This window comes from Pipistrellus hanaki (genome assembly GCF_964339955.1).
Source record: "Pipistrellus hanaki genome assembly, chromosome: 3".
Taxonomy (NCBI): domain Eukaryota; kingdom Metazoa; phylum Chordata; class Mammalia; order Chiroptera; family Vespertilionidae; genus Pipistrellus; species Pipistrellus hanaki.
The window spans coordinates 2,462,649-2,482,461 of NC_140505.1; the positions used below are offsets into that span (position 1 = coordinate 2,462,649).

Here is a 19,813-nt window from a genome sequence, read left to right on the forward strand (position 1 = left end):
AGAAGTACAGTTTTCCTGAGAAAAGGTTACAGGCCGCGACCAGCACAAGGCAATTATTTCTGCCATTTCAGAGAGGCGCTCAGCTTTGAACAGCAGGCGGTGGAGGCAGCGAGCACTGGGATTCCTCCACTCCGGCAGGTTCCCAGGAGGGAGGAGGGGTGTCTGTCTCATGTGCCCCCCTCATAGCACCCTCTCACAGGGCAATGGCTGCCTTTTGGGGCTTCAGGGTCAGGGCAGGAGGGAGAGTGGGCTTTTTCCTTCTTTCTAAGTATTTTAGCAAGTTGGAAGAAAAGCAGTATTAATTTCATGAACATTTCCTCTAAGCACAAAATAATATTAAAGAAGCAATGCTATTTTAGTCCTGTTTCTGTTCCCCCCATAATAAGCACAGCACAGCGATTTAGAGAAAGAACTTAGTATGAGAATGAGAAAGCACAGTGAAAAAAAAATTGCGTTACATTGAAATTCAAACAGGGAACCATAGCAGTACTTAAATACAAAGCTTCATTTTATATAATTGCAAATGCTTCTAATCCTGAAATAAAAATATAAAAATCACTTGACGATGCGATTATACCAGTATTGGCATGTACAATAGATTCATATAGTGAATGTGGATGGATGTGTATAAACTCTCATAGAAAATGTAGCATCTAGATTGCCTAATTATTTATTCATTTACACAGTAGCAAAGTGTCTATTTAGTGTTTGATCATTTGTTCCAGATTCAGTCAGAAAACAAAACAAAACAAAACAAAAAAAAACACACAAAACATTCTGTTTAGAAATATGGCATCAGATCTAAAGTCCCTAAAATACTCCAACCAACATCTATATCAGATTCCTAAGGAAGTACACACTTAAAAGATGATTCTGAGTAAAAAATATGTCACTAGCTCTGAGAGAGCAGGGACTTGTGTCCACCACGTATTCTGAATTTCCTTCTCCAGTCTGCTCAGTGCAACCCGCCTCCCCACCACCGTGCCACGCTCAGCACCATGGAATTCACAGTGTTATTGGCAAATAGAACCACCAAACAAAACCAACCGTGGTGAGCACACTAGAGTGCTCAGGTGACCAGACTTACCCTTCGGGTAGAGTGTTTCTCAAGGACAGCACAGAACATTCTGGAAAAGCACCGGACAGAGCAGCGCAATCCCATTGTTGTCAACAAGTTCACACAAGTTTAACTCTTGCACAAGACATTCTACCATTATGTTTTCTTTTTTTATCCTCAACCAAAGGGTATGTTCACTGACTTTGGAGAGAGAGGTGGGGGAAGAGAGAAACATCAATATCAAAGAGGAACCTGGATGAGTTGCCTCCCATGTGCCCTCTGACAGGGGATCAAACCCATAAGCTTTTGGGTACAGGACTGTGCTCCAACCAACTGAACCGCCTGGCCGGCCTACATGGACGTTTTCTTATATGTTACTCAGTGAGAGCATGCTTTCATGGCTTAGCTGTTCCGGGGTGACTTCACTGTAAATTGGAATTAGTACTGTAAGCCACATCTCTTTTAACGACGCTGAGATATCTGCTTCCCCCCACCTGTCCACACAATCTCTTCCTGGGCCCCTGGGTATCCCTCCCAGGCGTCAGGGGCCTGAGGCCTGCAAGCACCTTTGGGAGCAGGCCCTGTGCCTCCCGGACACCCAGGCCCCTGTCTCATCACCCCACCACCACCACCACCACTCTCCCCCCCGCCCCCACCGCCCCGGCAGCACCACACATCAGCACCTGTGTTACCAAGATCAGAAACAAAGGCTGCAAACAGCTTTATGTCATCAGATCGGATCAGGGTGACAGCGCCAAACCAGTGAGGAAAATGAGCTTCAGGATGTCAGGGTCCAGGGGGGCCGAGGGCACAGTCAGCACGGGGCTGTGAGAGCCCCCAGGGGCGGGTCCAGGACCCCCTCCCATGGGCTCGGTGGTAGGTGCCAAGGAAGCAAACCAGGAGCCACCTCCTCTCCCCACAGGGCCCACAGCCTCCCAGCAGGCAAACCAGCCAGGCAGAGCCACCACCGCTCTCTGGGAGCGAAGAGAAGCCGCGGCTCGGACACACGTGGGACACGGGTGGGAAGGTTAGAATCACTGCACATCATGGGCACGGTCCTCCCCCTGGCTGCAGAGCTCTGCTGCTGACACCCTGACTCAGGAGGATGCAAACCCGGTCACAGCTGGCTCTGCAGCCCCGCGGGGCGCCTGTGGCCTGTGCGGAGGGAGCGTGTCTCCCCCACGGGGACAAGGGAGAGAGGAAAGCACAGGCAGGAAGGCGGAGGAGGGGTGAGGCCTGTGCCAACCAGCCTGCTCTCTCCAGGCCCCGCTGTCTGGGAGAAGTCGCCGGGCCGAGGGCCCAGCAGGCTGCCTGCAGGTGGAGGCGTGCACCGGGAGACGCTGCCCAGCCTGCCCTTGGGGTTCAGGGAGCCCTCCCACGCTCGGGCCACCTCACATCGGCCAGGGAGAAGCCATTTCCCATCTTCCCTTAGCAGAGGGGCTCCATGTGCCAGCCCAGGGCATCCCAGTTCCTGCAGAGCATCCTGTGGGCACCGGATGGTCCCTGGTCCCTGCACAGAGGCCTCTGCCTCCGCAGCTGCAGCTGGGGCAGGGGGGGTGGGGGCGTCACGGGCTTCTGGAAACCCTGAAGGCCCAACCCAAGGACCACAGTCTTCTAAACGGCTGCTTGCCGAAACCAGTTTGGCTCAGTGGATAGAGCGTTGGCCTGCGGACTGAAAAGTCCCAGGTTCGATTCCAGTCAAGGGCATGTACCTTGGTTGCGGGCACATCCCCAGTGGGAAGTGTGCAGGAGGCAGCTGATCCATGTTTATCTCATTGATGTTTCCAGCTCTCCATCCCTCTCCCTTCCCCTCTGTAAAAAATCTATAAAATATATTTTAAAAATATATAAAAAAAAAAATAAAAATAAACCGCTGCTTCCAAGGCTTTCTAAAAGGGAACAGCCTTGTTCCTGGCTAAGTCCTTGGAGTCTAGGTTCATCATCTTCAATGACATGTGACCGCGTCCACCCCACGGAGGGGCGGTGACAGAGGAAGCGGCACCTGTGGCCGCACAGGCACACGGTGATCAGGGGCTGCAGGGTCACCTGCTCATGATGGAGGCACCTGCTCTCCATGTAGGAGGCGTGCGTGGTGTCCAGAGGCGGTCTGAGCCTGCTCGGTCCCCTCTGGCTGCCAGAGGAGACCATGCTGGGAGCACAGGGGGTGCTCAGGGCACTCACACCGGTTCCCGGGCCCCGCAGCACCAGGTGGGAACTGGGAGCCGCACGCCACGCTAGACCCAGGCTGCCAGCAAGGAGGGGCAGACACCTCTTCTGGAGCCCCAGACCTGGACGCCCAGAGTGAGCTCCCCCAGCCCATCCCTCTGCCCAGCCCAGCACGGAAGGACAAGAGTGAGCTGCCCAGACCTGCGGTTGGCAAACTGCCACTCACGAGCCACATGAGGCTCTTTGGCCCCTTGAGTGTGGCTCTTCCACAAAATACCATGGCCTACTTTGAAGAAGTGGCGTTAGAAGAAGTTTAAGTTTAAAAAATGTAGCTCTCAAAGGAAATTTCAATCGTTGTGCTGTTGGTATTTGGCTCTGCTGACTAATGAGTTTGCCTATCACTAGGCTAGACCAGCCACCAGCGGCTTCCTAGACTGCGGCTCTGATGGTCCCCATTTCCTGAGTAAACCGCGGCCAGGCAGGCAGGCAGGCGTCCCAAGTTCAGAAGGAAGCACATGAAGCAGCAGGAACAGGAGGAAAGATGAACAGAGCTTGCTATGCCCAACGCCTTCCACCTTAGCATCTCGGGGAGCTGGGGCAGAGCTCCGAGAAGACAGGAGGTTGACCAAACACCTGGTCAGACCCACTGAGGACAAGTTCACAGGCTGTGGAGGCATCAGACCCCGGGGAAGGACAACAATCCAGCCCTTCGGGGGCCCAATCTCTGCTTCTCACAGAGGGCTGGGAGGGGTCGGACTCCGAGGCCTCCCATGACTGTGCGGAATGAGCTGAAGAAGTTTCCCTTCCACACACAGCGCCGCTCCCTGCCTGGGGTCCTGCTGTCTGAGATCCAGGGCTGGGGGCTGCCCCGCAGCGTGGGGACTGGAAGGACCTCAGATAATGCCCGGGCGCTATCCCACCACGCCCAGAGGCGGCTGCAACCAGCTACACATCGCAGCCCGCTTTAATGGAATAACATTTACCTTCTTGTTTTTAATGCCCAGTAATGGGGTATGCATTCTGCTCGTTTTCCTTTGGGGATTGTACTATTATAATACTTGTCAAACACTTAAACACTTTTGCTCTGTTAAGCAGTTTAAGTCCATGTCCGGCTGATCCCAGACAATTATTTCCCTTTAGTGAGATGGATGGGTAGGGTGTAATGTGCGTCTCCAAAGATGGCTTAGTTTAGTAAAATCTTGTGATTTGTGGAACAATGCCTTGGTCTTCCTCTATGCATCCGTGAAAACCAGTCTCTTCACTCTCTGAAATGCCCTCATCCCTCAAGCAGGCTCAACGTGTCCTATGACTATAACACGGAGGTCAAGGTCGATTTCCCCTAATCCTGTGTCTTTCCTGTTAGTCAGTCACCAGATCTATGGATCCTTCCTCTAACACAGCGGTTCTCCGCCTTCCCAATGCCACGGCCCTTTAATACAGCTCCTCATGTTGTGGTGACCCCCAAGCATAAAATTATTTTTGTTGCTACTTCATAACTGTCATTTTGCTACTGTTAATGGATTGTAATGTAAATATCTGTGTTTTCCGATGGTCTTAGGTGACTGCTGCTAGCGGTCCTAACCCCTGCTGTAGAGCCTAAGATCATTGGAAAACACAAATATTTACACTAAGATTCATGTCAATAGCAAAATGACACTTATGAAGCAGTAATGAAAATAATTGTATGGTTGGGGTCATCACAACACGAGGAACTGTATTAAAGGGCTGTGGAGTTAGGAAGGTGGAGAACCACTGGTCTCACAGTTTTCCTTCTGTTATCACTGTACCTGCTGCACTATTCACAGCTCCCCTTCTCACCCTTGCTATTGCTTCTTAACAAGACCAATCTCCCCGCTTCTTCCTCCTCTCCCCTACCCCTTCCCCCCGCCAGCCAAGGTTCTGACCGATCAACCCCGCACACGAGTTCAATACCCTCTTCCTGTCTTCCAGGTCATGCACAGCCAACCCCCATGCCCCACAGCATGATGGTCACATTCCTGAAATGCAACCCCATCCATCCCTACAGACTTGTTCTCAAGAAGAGCCTTCACTCTTACCCTACGGACTCCCTCAGTCCTGCCGGCCTTCTTGCCCCTTCTCTCCCGTCCAAGACGTGAAAGGGATCCCTGAGCTTGACGGAGTGGTCTGCTGGGAGCTCTCATTCAGGTGACCACTCAAGTTCTGCCCATGCGCGGGCACCCAGACAATGAGGCCTCGCAGGTGCCTCTCTCCCACGCTGTCCACACCCAGAGGGAGCTGGTGCCATTCCCCCGGGGGCTCGCAGAGGGATTGCTGTGCTGAAGCCTCTCTTTGCTCCTACCTGAGCTGGGAGCTCCTTGAAGAGAGAGTAAATGTGTGCCTGAAGTCCCCCCCAGGCCCACTAACTGCCCTTGCTGACTCAACAACCATGCATTGAAGATGATAAAAACCGATGAAATCAATCATTGTTGCATACCATAGATGGGTGACTTCAAAACTCACTGTGCCTGAGGATGACTTAGCAGGCTAGTTAAAACAGCATGTTCCCAGACCCGCGACCAGGGAGCTGATGAGTATCAGGTAAGAAAAAGAGCAATTCAAGACGGCGAGGAATTCTGCTGCAGCCGGCTCCCAGACGGCATTTTGAAAAGCATCACCACACGTGGATTTGAGGCGGTAAATAAAAAGACAAAACAAGCCTGGAAGTACGCAGCAGTGTAAGTGACAGAGGGAGGAAGTGGGGCGCACTGCAAACTACTTGTCATTATTCTGAAGGTTTTGGGGATAGTCACCATAAACTAGATGTGCTTTCATTATAGTGACTAAAAATAGCTATCCTCATTAAAGGAATTGATGTTGTTAATAGTAAGCTAGTCTTCTTTTGCATTTAACTTACAAATGTAAAGTTATTTGAAGCTGTGTGAAACAGGAAATATGACACTATATTTGTGTATTCAATATTTCATCTTCCACACTATTCACTCAGTTGACACAGGTTGTAAGTTTTATGTTGAGTTTGATTTTTTTTTAATGTTTTTATTGATATTAGAGGGAGAGGGAGAGGGAGATAAACATTAATTATGAGAATCATTGATCCCCTGACTCCTGCACACACCCTACTGGGGACTGGGCGCTCAATCGGGCCATGTGCCCTGAGGGGACTCAAACTAAGACCTCCTGGTTCACAGGCCAATGCTCAACCACTGAGCCACACCAGCAGGGCTGAGCTTCCTCTTTAACACGGGTATCTGCAATGTAAAATATGCTCTCCTTGCATTTATTACTCTAAAAACATAGAAGGATGTAGGTAATTATGCCCCTAGTCCAACCCAATTCATGGAATAAAAGGCCCGTACAGTGTAAGTCCCATAAGCACATTTCACATGACGTAGCTCTTCCTTTCTGCTGTTTCTGTGAACCAACTTTTCTCTTAAAATCAAAGTCCTCACATCCCGCCAGCCAGAGGGACCTCTCTCTTATCACAGGTTGGAACGTGACTGTAGGCAACCAGCTGGTGTGTTCCCTAGGATGTGCAGTGTTCTTCAGAGTGACGACAAGGTCAAATATGTCCTCTTCCCCCCTCGTGCCCACGTCACTTTAGTTACATGCGAGCAGCCCGGCTCGCCTCACCTTGCTGATTGGACTCGGCTGCCCTAACACCCTGCAGAGAAGCAATCCAGGGCTTTGAGTACGTCCTCCAACCAGTAACTGGAAAGAGGGGCCCAATAGACCCAAGCAGAGGGGGAAGCACAGGGTCTCTTGTCTGCATTTGTGATTTTACCTTGTTTTTTGCATGGCTCTGGGGGAGGGGACGGAGAAAGGGGGGGGAAGAATTGGCTGGCTAACTTTGGTTCATAGTTTATGAGCTGTTTTGCAGTTCTTGAATATAAAAAAAAGCATTCAAAGTGTCAGGGACCAACAATTTGCCTTTTTTGGAGATTATGTCTAGTTGGCCTCTTCTTGTTTTAAAAATATATTTTATTGATTTTTTACAGAGAGGAAGAGAGAGGGATAGAGTTGGAAACATCGATGAAAGAGAATCATCGATCAGCTGCCTCTTGCACACCCCCTACTGGGGATGTGCCCGTAACCAAGCACATGCCCTTGACCAGAATCAAATCTGGGACCTTTTAGTTCGCAGGCTGAAGCTCTATCCACTAAGCCAAACCGGTTTCGGCTGGCCTCTTCTTTTTACCTTCTCAAATCTCTTCTTGGGATCATGGAGCCCACAGAAAAGTCAGCTCCTTACCGGGCTCATGCCTAAAGGAGGCGACTGCTGAGGCCACTAGGGAGAGACAGAGAGCCTGGATCTGGTCTCTTGGCGATCCCATGGCAGGGGCACATGCCACATGCCGCCCACGCCTTTCCTCCCCCCGGGGACCCTTCAGGGCAGGGTGCGATCGGGCTGCCTGTGGTCTGTGGCACTCAGAGACCCCACCTCGTGTGTCATGGCGTGGGGAAGAGTCCGCTCGGAACTCAGAACGCGGACCGGCTCACTGGGCAGAACATACAGGGCGGGGAGCCAGGGAGAGCGATGGAGCCAGGAGCGAAATGGGGTCACTTCTCCCAGGAAGACAGTTCTGAAGTTAAAAATGAATTACCTTGTATCGTCCAATAACACACCTGCCAAAACTCTCTCACACAAGCACACACACACACTCACACACACATCACACAAACTCACATACACATATCACACAAGCACACACACACACACTCACACACACATCACACACACAACTCACATACACATATCACACACATCACACACATTACACACACATCACACACATCTCACACACACATCACACACATTACACACACATCACACACATCTCACACACACATCTCACACACATCACACACACACATCGCACACACACACTCACACACACAACTCACATACACATATCACACACATCACACACATTACACACACATCACACACATCTCACACACATCTCACACATATCACACACACATATCACACACATCACACACATTACACACACATCACACACATCTCACACACACATCTCACACATATCACACACATTACACACACATCTCACACACACATCTCACACATATCACACACATTACACACACATCACACACACACACATCACACACACACTCACACACACACAGCGGTTTCACTCAGGACTGTCCAGCAGTGACAGACTGCCATGGGCGTGGGGGAGGCTCTTAGCTGATGGGGAAGACCTCTCCTTTGACCTCCGACCTCCCCCTCTCCTCCAGTGACCCTCAGTGAGCTCCACAGGCGATCCTCCCAATGGCTGGCTTTGCAGGAACAGAAGGGACACAGCAGCAGTGGGTGCCGCGGGTCCTGCTCCCTCTGGGCGGCATTTAAGGACACGGAGGGCACTCTGAGACCACAGTGACACCCGTGTGGCTGTGTGTGGCTGTGTGTTACAAATATCCCATCGCCCACATGATGCGCTCTGTCCTGCAACCGAACTCCCATTCTCTCTGCTCCCAAGGCTCTTCCCTGCCGCCCTGTGTCCTGTATGTGAGCCCCGCCCCAAAACGTAAAGACACGGGGAGCCCCTATTAAAAACTAGTCGCTCAGTCTTAAAGCGCATTTCAAACCTTGGCTGGGAAGATAGGTTGGTCCCCACCCGTTCAGTGTATGTGATCCACAAGCCAGTTCCCAGCGGACACTGCCTCCGGCCCAGAGCAGCAGAGCGGGCCAGGCCCGCGGGGACGGGGTCGGGAGGGGGACCTCCCGGGCCGCTCCAGCGGGACCTCAGAGTTCCAGAGCGCGGCCCGGCCTCAGCTCGGAGCTGTGGGTGAATGTGCCTCGGAGGGGCAGCAAGCAGAGGCACCCGCAGCTCCACTTTGCACATTAGCGGCTCTGGACGCCTCCGGGCAAGGTTTTAGGCAAAGAGTCCAAATGCCGCTTGAACTACAGGCACCCACACCACCTTCCCCCAGCGTCACCCAGATTTCAGAACCCCGGTTCCTGAGGGTGCGGTCAGGCCGGCTGGGGTCCCATGCCATCCGGGGCACCTCAAGTGGCACCAACCTCGGGAGCGGACCCGGGCCCCAGCCCCAGCCCGGCGGCCGTCCCCACTGTTCTCTCCGGTCGCGCGCCGCGCCGGGCTCCCGTGCGGGGCTGTCTGTCTGAGCGGGGAGCACGCCGAGGGCTCCTCACCCGGCGCTGCGTGACCCCCGGCCCGCGGGGTGCCGCCTGCGCTCCAGCCGCCGCGCCCCGCGCCGGGTCCAGGCGCCGGGGACGGACCCCCCGAGCGGCTCCGCGATCCGGGTCCCCAGCCGCCCGGGCCCGCCCCGCCCGCACCTCCCGAGTCCCCTCGGCTCCAACTCCGTGCGGGAAGAGCAGGAAACTTTTCTGGGGGCGCGCTGCCCGCTCCCAGCTCCCCGACTGCCGTCCGCCCGGCGCGGCGATCGGAACGCACACGCCGCTCGGGACCCTCCGCGCCCCGACCCCGCGGCCCCCCGCGATCCCCGCGATCCCCGCGATCCCCGCGCCCCGGCCCGGCACCCACCTGGGCCTCGCCCGCGTCCGGCTCCGCGTCCGAGAAGCCGAGTCCCGCCTGGAGGGCGGCGGCGGCGGGCGCGCGGCGCGGCCCCGGGAGCAGCGGGAGCAGCGCGGCGGCCAGCAGGGAGCCCGCCAGGCTCAGGGCGCGCGGCCGGCGCATGGTGCCCGGCGGCCCCGCTCTCCGCCCTTCCCTCCCCGCCGCTCCCCGCCGACGAGCGAGCGCACGGTCCGGGGCGGGCAGTGGCGGCGGGCGGGGCGCCTCACAGGAAGCCGGACATCCGAGCTGCCCGCGCTCGGCCGGGCGGCGGGCGCTTTTGGGAAGGAGGGGGGCCGGGCGGGAGCCCCGCGGCGGCGGGCGGCCCCTCCGGCTCCCGGGGGCCGCGTCCCTCCTCCCTCCCTTCCCGGGAGCGGGCGCGCCGGGCGGCTGCGGGCGCGGGGCGCGGGGCCGGGTGGGCGGCGGAGGCGGCGGCGGGCGCGGGGCGGGCATGGCCCTCTGCCTGCGCCCAGGGGAGGGGGAGGTCGCGGGCCGCCGGCCGCCTCCCCTGCGCTGCCCCCGGGGCCGCCCGCTCCCGCCCGGGCGCCGGGAGCCCCACCTCCCACCCTGGTCCCTTCCATCCATCCATCCATCCATCCATCCATCCATCCATCCATCCCTCCCTCCCCGCGGGGTCCGGGCCGGCAGGCTGCAGGCCCAGCCTGGGCAGAGGGGCAGCGGGAGAAAGCACTTGTTGGGGCGGGGGAGCCCCTTTGTCCCGGGCAGCCCTGGGCGCCCGTCCGATCCAGGATCCAGCCGGCCCGGCCCGCCGCGCCCGCTCCAGGGCTGGAGGTGGCCCGGGCGCGCTGAATGGCCCCCGGGAAAGCCCTCGCCATGGCGGGGATCCCCGGGGACCTGGACCCGGCCAAGGCCCCTTCCCCTGGTCACTGGGTGCTGCTGGTGAAGCCAGAACTACCGGGTTCCCCCGGGCGCGTGCGGAGGACCCTTTGGGGATCCCCAACTTCTGGCCAGAGGCGTTAGGGACAGTGAGGATATAGGAGTCAGGCTGAGACGGGAAAGAGAAAGGGCTGATAAAGAGGCCATGTGGCCAGCACATTGTAGGGAGTGACAACTGCATGGAGTGACTGCGTTTCCCCAAAGGGGCACCGCCCAGGGCTGCGTGGTGCTGGCAGCCCCAGAGGTCCTGTCTGGGGGCGGAGGGGCCATGTCCCAGAGGAGGAAGCCCAGGGACTCAATGCACCAGATGGAAAGATCCCGCTCACTCTGAGCTGCTTGGAGGAACTCAGACTTCCTGCATCTGAAGTCTGAGCTGCAGAGGAAGCTTTCTTAGTCTGACCCAGCTCCACGCGCTCTGAAAGCGCCCTCGGGCATCAGGGCAGCGTTCACCTGGGGCTTCAAAGCCTTCTGGGCCAGGGCCCTCTGCCCACTGCCCATCCCTGTGTGCATGGCCAAGGCTGCTGGACAGCCCCTCCATCTCTCCATTGCTTCTGACTGCTGGACTTTCCCCAATAAACCGACTCTCACGTCCATGTGTGATTCTTCAGATACTTTGAAAAATGTCTTCTGCTCTCCCTGTGCTAGCCTTCCACCCAGCAAAGCATCTCTGCTTAGGGCAGCTCCCGGTCCCTCCTGGACCAGGATCTACTGTTCTTCATTTAGCAACCCGCTCAGCACTGACTCTGTCCTTACAGGGAGGACAGAGGGAGGGTCTTCCTTCGCCAGGCTCACTGCATCGCAGCCTCAGGTGAAGTTTGTTCTCTGGCAGCAGAGTCAGCGCTGACTCACACATGGCACTGAAAACCCACCGGGCTTCTCAAGGACGGAGCCTGCGCACCCAGCTCAGCCAGGCCCGCGTCACTGAGCCCGCGTTTGGGAAGTTGGTGGCTGTGCCCAGATGTGATCTTTGGCATGGATCTTCATGAAAGCTGTCCTCCCAGAGTCACCCCGTCACCACAACTTGTGGAAATGAGCTGGGATGCGGCCCCTGTGGGTGTGTGACTCCTCTTGCTGTCTTGCTGTTAGGTGCACGTTTCACCAATTTGCCACATTTGTCTTCAGTATGATAAAGGGAAGAAGAGCTAAGGACTCGCTGGGGAAGGATTTAAGTAGAAGCTGAAATTAATATTTTGTTAATATATATTGTATATATCAATATATATATTATTGATTTCAGAGAGAGGAAGGGAGGAGAGATAGAAACATCCATGATGAGAGAGAATCATTGATCAGCTGCCTCTTGCACGCCCTCTACTGGGGATTGACTTGCAAGCTAGACATGGAAAGCAAACCGCCTTCTGATTCCTAGTTGAACCTCAACCACTGAGCCACACTGGCCAGGCTGGAGCTTCTTTTTTAACCACTCCCTGTTTCAGTGTTTCCCAAGTTGGATTGCACTTGGAATAATAAAAGGAGATTTCAAGTGATGAAGAAGTACACAGTGGCAGGTCCAAGGTAGTCAGGTAGGCAGGTAGGACCCTCACCAACCTGAACCAACCAGCCCTCCTATTTCCTCAGAGGCTCTGCCCACTCCTACTCAGCCCCCCTCCCCCTCCCCCCCACTTGGAAAGACCTACCTGGCCCTATCTGAGCCCAGACCCCAAGTGCTCCCGTTATTCCAATTCTGACTTTCCCCTTCTGAGACACCTGTAAGTAAGGCTGTCAAATGGTGCTCCCCCTCCTGCAGAGAGCGCTGCTGAGTGTACTTTTGTTCACTAAAAAGTTTTCCACAACCTGCCCATCCCACCAAGACCCTACTGCCACCTCCTTCAGTGCTGCAACCAATCTAGAACCTGGGACCGCCAAGGCCTGCAGGGATGGGGTGAGTCTCGCAGTAGATTCCGGTCCCATTTCTTTTCAATCCAGCTGCCAAGCGCTGAGTGTATTTCCCCCGCAGATTGTGATGATTTGATAGATTTCAGAGCCCCCATGCCTGGGGGAAGCTGCCTTGTTTCCAGCAACATTGCTGTTTGCCCTTACTCATGGGAACTCTCTGCTGGTCATTGATAGCAGGAAGTTCACATCCAAGCCCTGTGCTTACCCAGAAGTCCAGGTTTGCAGGTTTGTCCAGCCCTTAGGTTGGGGAGCCCAGGATGCAAGGGAACCAGGCACTGATTTGACCAACCATCCCCAGACGGTCACGTGTCTGTCTCAGACTACACCCAAGTGTGTGTCTCCTGCAGACCAGATTCTGGCCTCTTCTGTGTATTTACACTCCAATGCAAATGTGGGCATCACTGGCCAACAGTTTGGAATTGCAGTTGGCATAATTGACCAACAGTTTAGGAAACTTTTTGTAACAACAAAATTGTTCATTTGCCAAGTGCCTTAGAACGAAAAGGGAGGACCATTGCAGCCATTCAGTGACCTGTGTTTTCTTGCTAAGAGAACGCTTGGGAGAGAAACTCAGATTCCGCAATTGCCTCTCTAAATATTCCATGGAAGAGACACGTGGAAAATGTGAAAGGCTTTCTCTCCTTTAGATCCACCCACATCACAACTGGAACCTGAAAGCTTTTGTCTGCTTCCACCCTGTGGCCCTCTAGTGTCCCTGCCCCAACACTCCTCCGACCAGCTGCCATTCCTCTGGGAAGCTGAAACTCTGAATGTCAGCCAGGTCAGAACAAGTCCCTGATGGTGGAATTTAAGTCCTGATGGTGATCTGAACTGAGAGTGATTTTTGAAGATTTTCCAAAACCTCTGTAGGATAGGTTAGCACTTTGCAGTAGTTTCAGAAACATTTAATTCAGGGTTTCCAGATATACATCAATGTATTTGTATTATTATCTACACTAATAAAAGAGTTAAGATGCAAAATGATCATCATACCTTTGTGACACCCATTAGCCAATCAGGAGTAAGTATGCAAATTAACCCAACAAAGATGGTGGGCTAATTTGCATATGCAGGCACCAAGAGACCTGAGGCAGGATGCTTGCATCATCGCCATGGCAAGACGCAGGCATTCCCACCTCCCCAGCTATTCCAGGCCTCTGGGCAGTGTGGGAAGGTGGCTCCGGCCGAGTGAAGGCAGTACTGGCAGCCAGGGGAAGGAAGGCCCATTCTTGCACGAATCTTCATGAATCAGGCCTCTAGTGAACCGATTAAATGAAATAGAAAAGGCTCTGTGACTACCCACAGTGTGATTTGAGAGACTCTAAGTTCCATAATAAAACCAGAGGAATTTAGAACAACTGTAGATATTAGACACCATTTTCGGGAACCATGCACCCAACCAAACAAAAAGATGGACACGTGGAGACCGCAGGGATAGGCTCCTTACCGCCTTCAGAAAACATACGGGTGCAGAGCTTGGAACAGGCATGACTGAAGCTCTTTCCTCACTCTGCCTGGATAGGCTGAAGTCAGAAGTAGGGGATTGATGTACAATTGCCAGGCAGTAGAGTCTCAACCCATTTAAACAATGCTCCAAAGGATGGCAGTTTCATAATTTTCCATCAAAGGAGGAGACATGAGTGGGTTACATGAAATCCATTGGTGACAGATTAGGGAGGTGGGAGAAAGCAGCGTGGAGAAACATCTGGAATTGGATAAAGAGTGAAATGATAGACACCTGCTTCTTTACACAGGTGGGTGCAGGATAGGGACCAGTCAACAATTAACAAGATGACGATAACAAAGAGGGAGTTGGTGGCCTCAGCCCTGGCTCCATTTGTTGTGCCCTGAGGGGTGGGCAGGGGTGGGGGGGAGGGAAGTTACAAAAGTTAGATGCAAAAAGACAGCAGGCTCAGTAGAGATGGAAGTTGATCTTTTTCAGGGAAAATACTGGCCTCAGACATAACTCCCCACTATAAACTGCTTCTTAATTAAAGATTTTAATTTCAGACCATCCTGTGTGGTCACTTTAGGTCTCTTGAGTTCACAAGGTCACCACGCAGGCCTCCCCTGAGTTAGTCAGGACAGCTGTGGCCCCTCTTCATCCACAAGATCAGATACTGGAATGGAAAGTATTCAAACCCTTGAAAAGGACCTCTAAAGTGGGGAAGGGAAGTGGGAAATCCATGAGGCTGCTCCAATCAAGGATCAAGCACTCACGTCCTCTGGACCCTTAAACTCTGAACGACTCTTGCTGAAAAAGACTTTTTGAGACACAACACCTGCTTGGGAGTATGGAAAGAGTTACTGAAAACAATCCCATGAGGATGACCTCCTGATTCAGAATGGCTGCTTAAGGCTGCCAGAACCTTCGATTAGAACCTTGCAAACTCTTACCTAATAAAAGAGAAACATGCAAATTAACCACCACTCCACTATGCTCGCAGCCAATCAGAGTGAATATGCAAATAAACCCAACAAATATGGATGTTAATTTGCATGTGCAAATTAACCTCCCAGCTGCTCCAATCTGCATATGCAAATTAACCTCCATCTTTGTTGAGTTAATTTGCATATGCAGGTGAGGATCTTTAGAGGTAACTACCTGCTTTTCTCTTGCTGCTTTTAATATTCTTTGTCTTTTGCTCTTGGAATTTTAATTATGATGTGTCTTGGTGTGGTCCTCTTTGGATTCCTTTTGTTTGGGGTTCTGTGCGCTTCCTGGACTTGTAAGTCTATTTCTTTCACCAGGTGGGGAAAGTTTTCTGTCACTATTTCTTTCAATATGTTTTCGGTATCTTGCTCTCTGTCATCTTCTGGGACGCCCATAATTCTGATGTTGGTTCGCTTGAAGTTGTCCCAGAGGTTTCTTATACTATCTTCAACTTTCTGTGTTCTCTTGTCTTCTTGCTTCTGTGGAGGAGTGTCCTCTGGCTCTTTGTGTTCCAAATCTTTGACTTGATTTTTGCAATCTTCCATTTTGTTTTTAGGACTCTGTATAATATATTTTTTAATTTCAGACAATGTATTCTTTATTTCTAGTTGATCCTTTATTATTTCTAGTTGATCTCTTTTCATATCTTCATAGGTCTTGTTTATTTTATCGGCCTTTTCTAGGAGATTCTTGAAAAACCTTATAAGCGTGGTTTTGAACTCTATATCCAGTCGCTTTTTGTCCTCCATTTCTTTTGTTTGTGATCTGTTTCCTTGTCTCAGCATTTTCACTGCTTCCCTGAGTTGGTAGGGTGTGAGGATCAGCTGTATCTATGCCAGGAGACAGCCTTATTCGACTAGACTTGGAAAACCGCAAGAGCCTCTGTGCTCAGCTTGGATGGGGCAGAGTTTCAGGGTGGAGACTACAGTCTTGGCTTCCAGTTAGCCTGCCCTATGAGGCTCCTGAGTCTCAGTGTTCCTCAGTGTCCTTTGGTACTTGCTGCAAGCACCTCTGAGAGAAAGGTGCCTTAGAGTTTCGCCCACTACCAGACAGTCTAGTCTCTCCCCCAACAAGCCCACAACTTGGGTTCAATGCAGTTGGAAGTGGGGTTAAGAGCAGTCTGGAGCTTATGTCTCCTTCCCGCTAGGCAATCCAGCGGCTCAATCAAACAGTCTGTCCTCTGCGCGAAATGTGCGCGACTCCGGGGCTCTGCCTTTCGCCGCTTCCCTGAGTTTCCGCCTTACAGCCCAGACTCCCTCCGTATGAGCCTGGGGCCTGAGGGTCTCGCCCAGAACTGGGGTTCAGTGCAGTCAGAACTGGGGCTCAACACAGTCCAGAGCTTTTGTCTCCTTCCCACTAGGGCAATCCAATGTGCACGACTCCAGGGCTCTGCCTTTCGCTGCTCCCCTGAGCTTCCGCCTTATAGCCCAGATTCCCTCTGTATGTGTCTGGGTCCCTAGGGTCTCACTCAGAACTGGGGTTCAGTGCTGTCGGAACTGGGGTTCAGCACAGTCTGGAGCTTTTATCTCCTTTCCACTAGGAAATGCCAGACAGGCACTCAGCCACCCCTCCTCTCTGGCTCCGTCCTCTCCGCACATGCAACTGGTCTCCGTACCTTAGGTTTTTACAGCTCCTCTGATTTTCCTTCTGGTTTTCTCTTTCCTTCTCATTGTAGAATTTCCAGTCAGTCAACTTTCCTGTAGTTCTGGATAATGTCCACTTTATATTTTAGTTGTATTTTTTGAAATTGTTGTGTGAGGCTGCAGTTAGACAGTTACCTATGCCGCCAACTTGGTTTCTCGCCAATGGTATTTTTAAACTCAAAGGAGCGATCGTTGCCTCAAACCATAAGAACATGGCACAGGCCTTACTTTAAGCTTCTGTATTTCTCCCATCTGGGATGCTGCCTGGCTTTGGCAGGTATGGCAGGACACCACAGGGAGTCAGGAAATGCAATGGGTTTTATCACCAACAGACTAAGTTGCATTTCCTTCATACCCTCCAAGCAGCCTCTGCATAACCACAGAGACTTCATCATTGCAAAGACACCATTAAAAAAATGCCTGGTTAAGCCCAGTGGAAGGAAATCCTTCCCCTGGTGGGTAATTCTGACCACCAGAATCGCAGTTAACCTGCAGAGAACCTGAGAGAGCAAATATCTATGCTCATGTGTCCCAGCTAAAAAGACACCAGGTTTCTCCTCTGACAATAGCATGGACATTCCTTTAGGAGATTTAGAATGAGGGGTTCTTAAGAATTGGTTAGAAGCAATGGTATTTGGGTGGAGAGTGTCCACCACAGAGCTCTGTGTCCAGATGACAGCTGTAGGTCATGGCCAGTTCCACTCAATCTACCGCACTAGATGGAGGTGATAGTGCACATGCTTGAATCTGCATGCTTCGTTTTGTTTTTTCCCCTTAGCCATCCCCACCCCTCTATTCCTCCACCCCCAAGATTTTAGGCTTAAGATTCTGGGTAGTTGACAAATGATTGTTTCTTAACCAGTGAAAAGTCAAGGTCTCCAACTTTAATACCGCATTATCTACCTGTAGTCATTCTTTGCAAGGACTCCAGTATGGCAGACCCGGGTGCAAGATCTGTCCAGAAGAAACCACAAAGCTCCGTGTTTTGCACACATATGTGGAATATATGGTTTCATTCATAATCTGACTCAACCAGGAATTGGTGTGTGTGTAGAAGAGAATGCACAGGACAGGTGACTAGCATCAAAGTCCTCAGAAAGACAGGCCTCTGCTCCTCAGAAAGCACACTCCGGGCCCCTTCCTCAGAGATAACCTCTGTAAACAAACGTCCTGCGAGGAGGGGAGGCTCCTGGGAGGAGGGGAGGCAAGGGAGGGACCAGGAGCAGCTGGTTTGGATTTCAGCCCTGTCTCATGTTCCCTGCCACACAAAGAAGGCTCACCACAGAGGTCACTCTTGTTGCCTGTCAGCTCCACCCTGATGACCTGCCGTGGACCCCTCTGCACCACATGGGGGTCATGTGAATACTAAATTAGCCAATATACATAAAGAGCTTACAAGAATACTTGACATTTAACTACCTCTCAATGCATTTTGCATAGAGCATGACAAGTAATTACAAAGTAATACTGATACCTTTATTAATCTTTCTTTCTTTCTTACATTTATTATATTCCCCCCCCCCCCATCTTGTATTTATTGATTTCAGAGAGAAAGGAGGGAGAGGGAGGAAGATAAAGAAACCTCAAATGATGAGAGAGAATCACTGACCAGCTGCTTCCTGCACGCACCACACTGGGGAGCAAGCTCAAATCCCCCACATGTCCCCTGACCGAGAATCGAACTGTGACCTCCTGGTTCGTAGGTCCTTGCTCAACCACTGAGACACACTGGTCAGACATCAACCTTGGATTTAAATGGTTATTCAAATGGATATGAAATTCTCACATTGACTATGTTTCCTTAAGCACTTTGAACATTGTATTCTGCTGTATTTCTCCACCAAATATTGCTACCAGGAAACCTGATAACAGATATGGTATGCCTGTTATGTGTCTGGCTGTATTTTGATGGGTTTTACATATTTTAATGACTTAGTACTCCCAACACTCATATGACAAAAATATTATTATGATCTATGGGATGTAAGTGAGGAAGCTGAGTGATGGGGAAGTGATGATGTTGTTTAATGTTCAATGTTCTAGAGCTGAGTTTGGGAGACCTTGGATTGAGAGCCACTTGGGTCCTGTGCTCAGTCGGTAAGGCGCCCTCTGCTGCCTCTTTCAACATGTTGATATGGTGATTTCCCTCTGTAGGTCTCCTGCCAGTTCTTGTTAGGAGAATTTTAGAATGTCCCCTTGTCTTTGATTTTATTAAATTTTACCACAATATGTCCATACTGGTTTATTTGTTATCTCTGGCACAGTTTTGGTGTTTTCAATAAAGTTCCTATATGTCTATCTGTATGCATGTGCTTGTGTAATTCCTGTGAAATTATGGGTCATATGTTCAAATAATTGGTACAACCTGTCTTTCCCCTTACATTTTTTTTTTGGATTTTTTTGTATACAGATATATACATTTTACCTTTATTTTCATACGTTAACTCTTCTTGAATTTATTCCATGTATTCATTTTTTGCTAATGCATTCTAGAATTTCCCCCTGGTTTTTAACTTATTTTTGTTGTTTATATCAATGATTCTTCTCTTTCTCTCCATGCATGTATCATATATGAATTTTCTTATGTGATACACTTACATGATTCACTTTTTTGACACTTTTCTGTGATTACTACAAAAATGATGGGAATTCTGCCACTCAGCAATTGTAATGATACATACACCCTCTATCTCCTGCCTCTGTGAGTCTCTCTCCTCCTCTCCAGACCCACAGGAAGTATAGGAATATTCCAGATCATTTTTTTAGCCATAGGCATTACTCTGTAAACTCTTTCATTCATACCATTGGTCTTGCAGAACCCCGTATCTGCTTATGTTTCTCTCTTGTTTAAACCCTGTCAGCAGCTCCTTATCAGACACAAGATAAAATATATGCATGTTTGCATGGCTGTTACCTCCACAGACGCTCTCCACTCTCCCAGCATGCTCTATCTTCTAATAATGTTACACCACTTGGAATTCCTGGAATAAGCTTTGCCTTTGTTAATGTCTAGCACATTCTAATGTCCTCAGGAGTGTTTCTCTAATGACTAAATAGGGCTATAGTTTAGTGTGTTAAAATACAAACAGTGCAATTTCAGCTTCTGCTAATGGTGGGTGGCTTGGTCAGACGAAGCTTGCTGCAGATAACAGCTATATCGTTGGTCCCATCCCCTAATGCCCTC

At 51.4% G+C, this 19,813-nt stretch overlaps 1 protein-coding gene across 1 annotated transcript in view; it reads right to left on the reverse strand.

The window, feature by feature from the left end:
• The window catches only part of VEGFC (vascular endothelial growth factor C), a 73,897-nt gene extending 63,755 nt beyond the window's left edge, over positions 1-10,142 (reverse strand). The window contains exon 1 of the mRNA XM_084876263.1: positions 9,733-10,142. Coding sequence (XP_084732389.1) covers positions 9,733-9,885 — 153 coding nt within the window. The 5' untranslated portion in view covers positions 9,886-10,142. The remainder of the gene's footprint in view (positions 1-9,732) is intronic.
• Between the last annotated feature and the right edge of the window lie 9,671 nt (positions 10,143-19,813).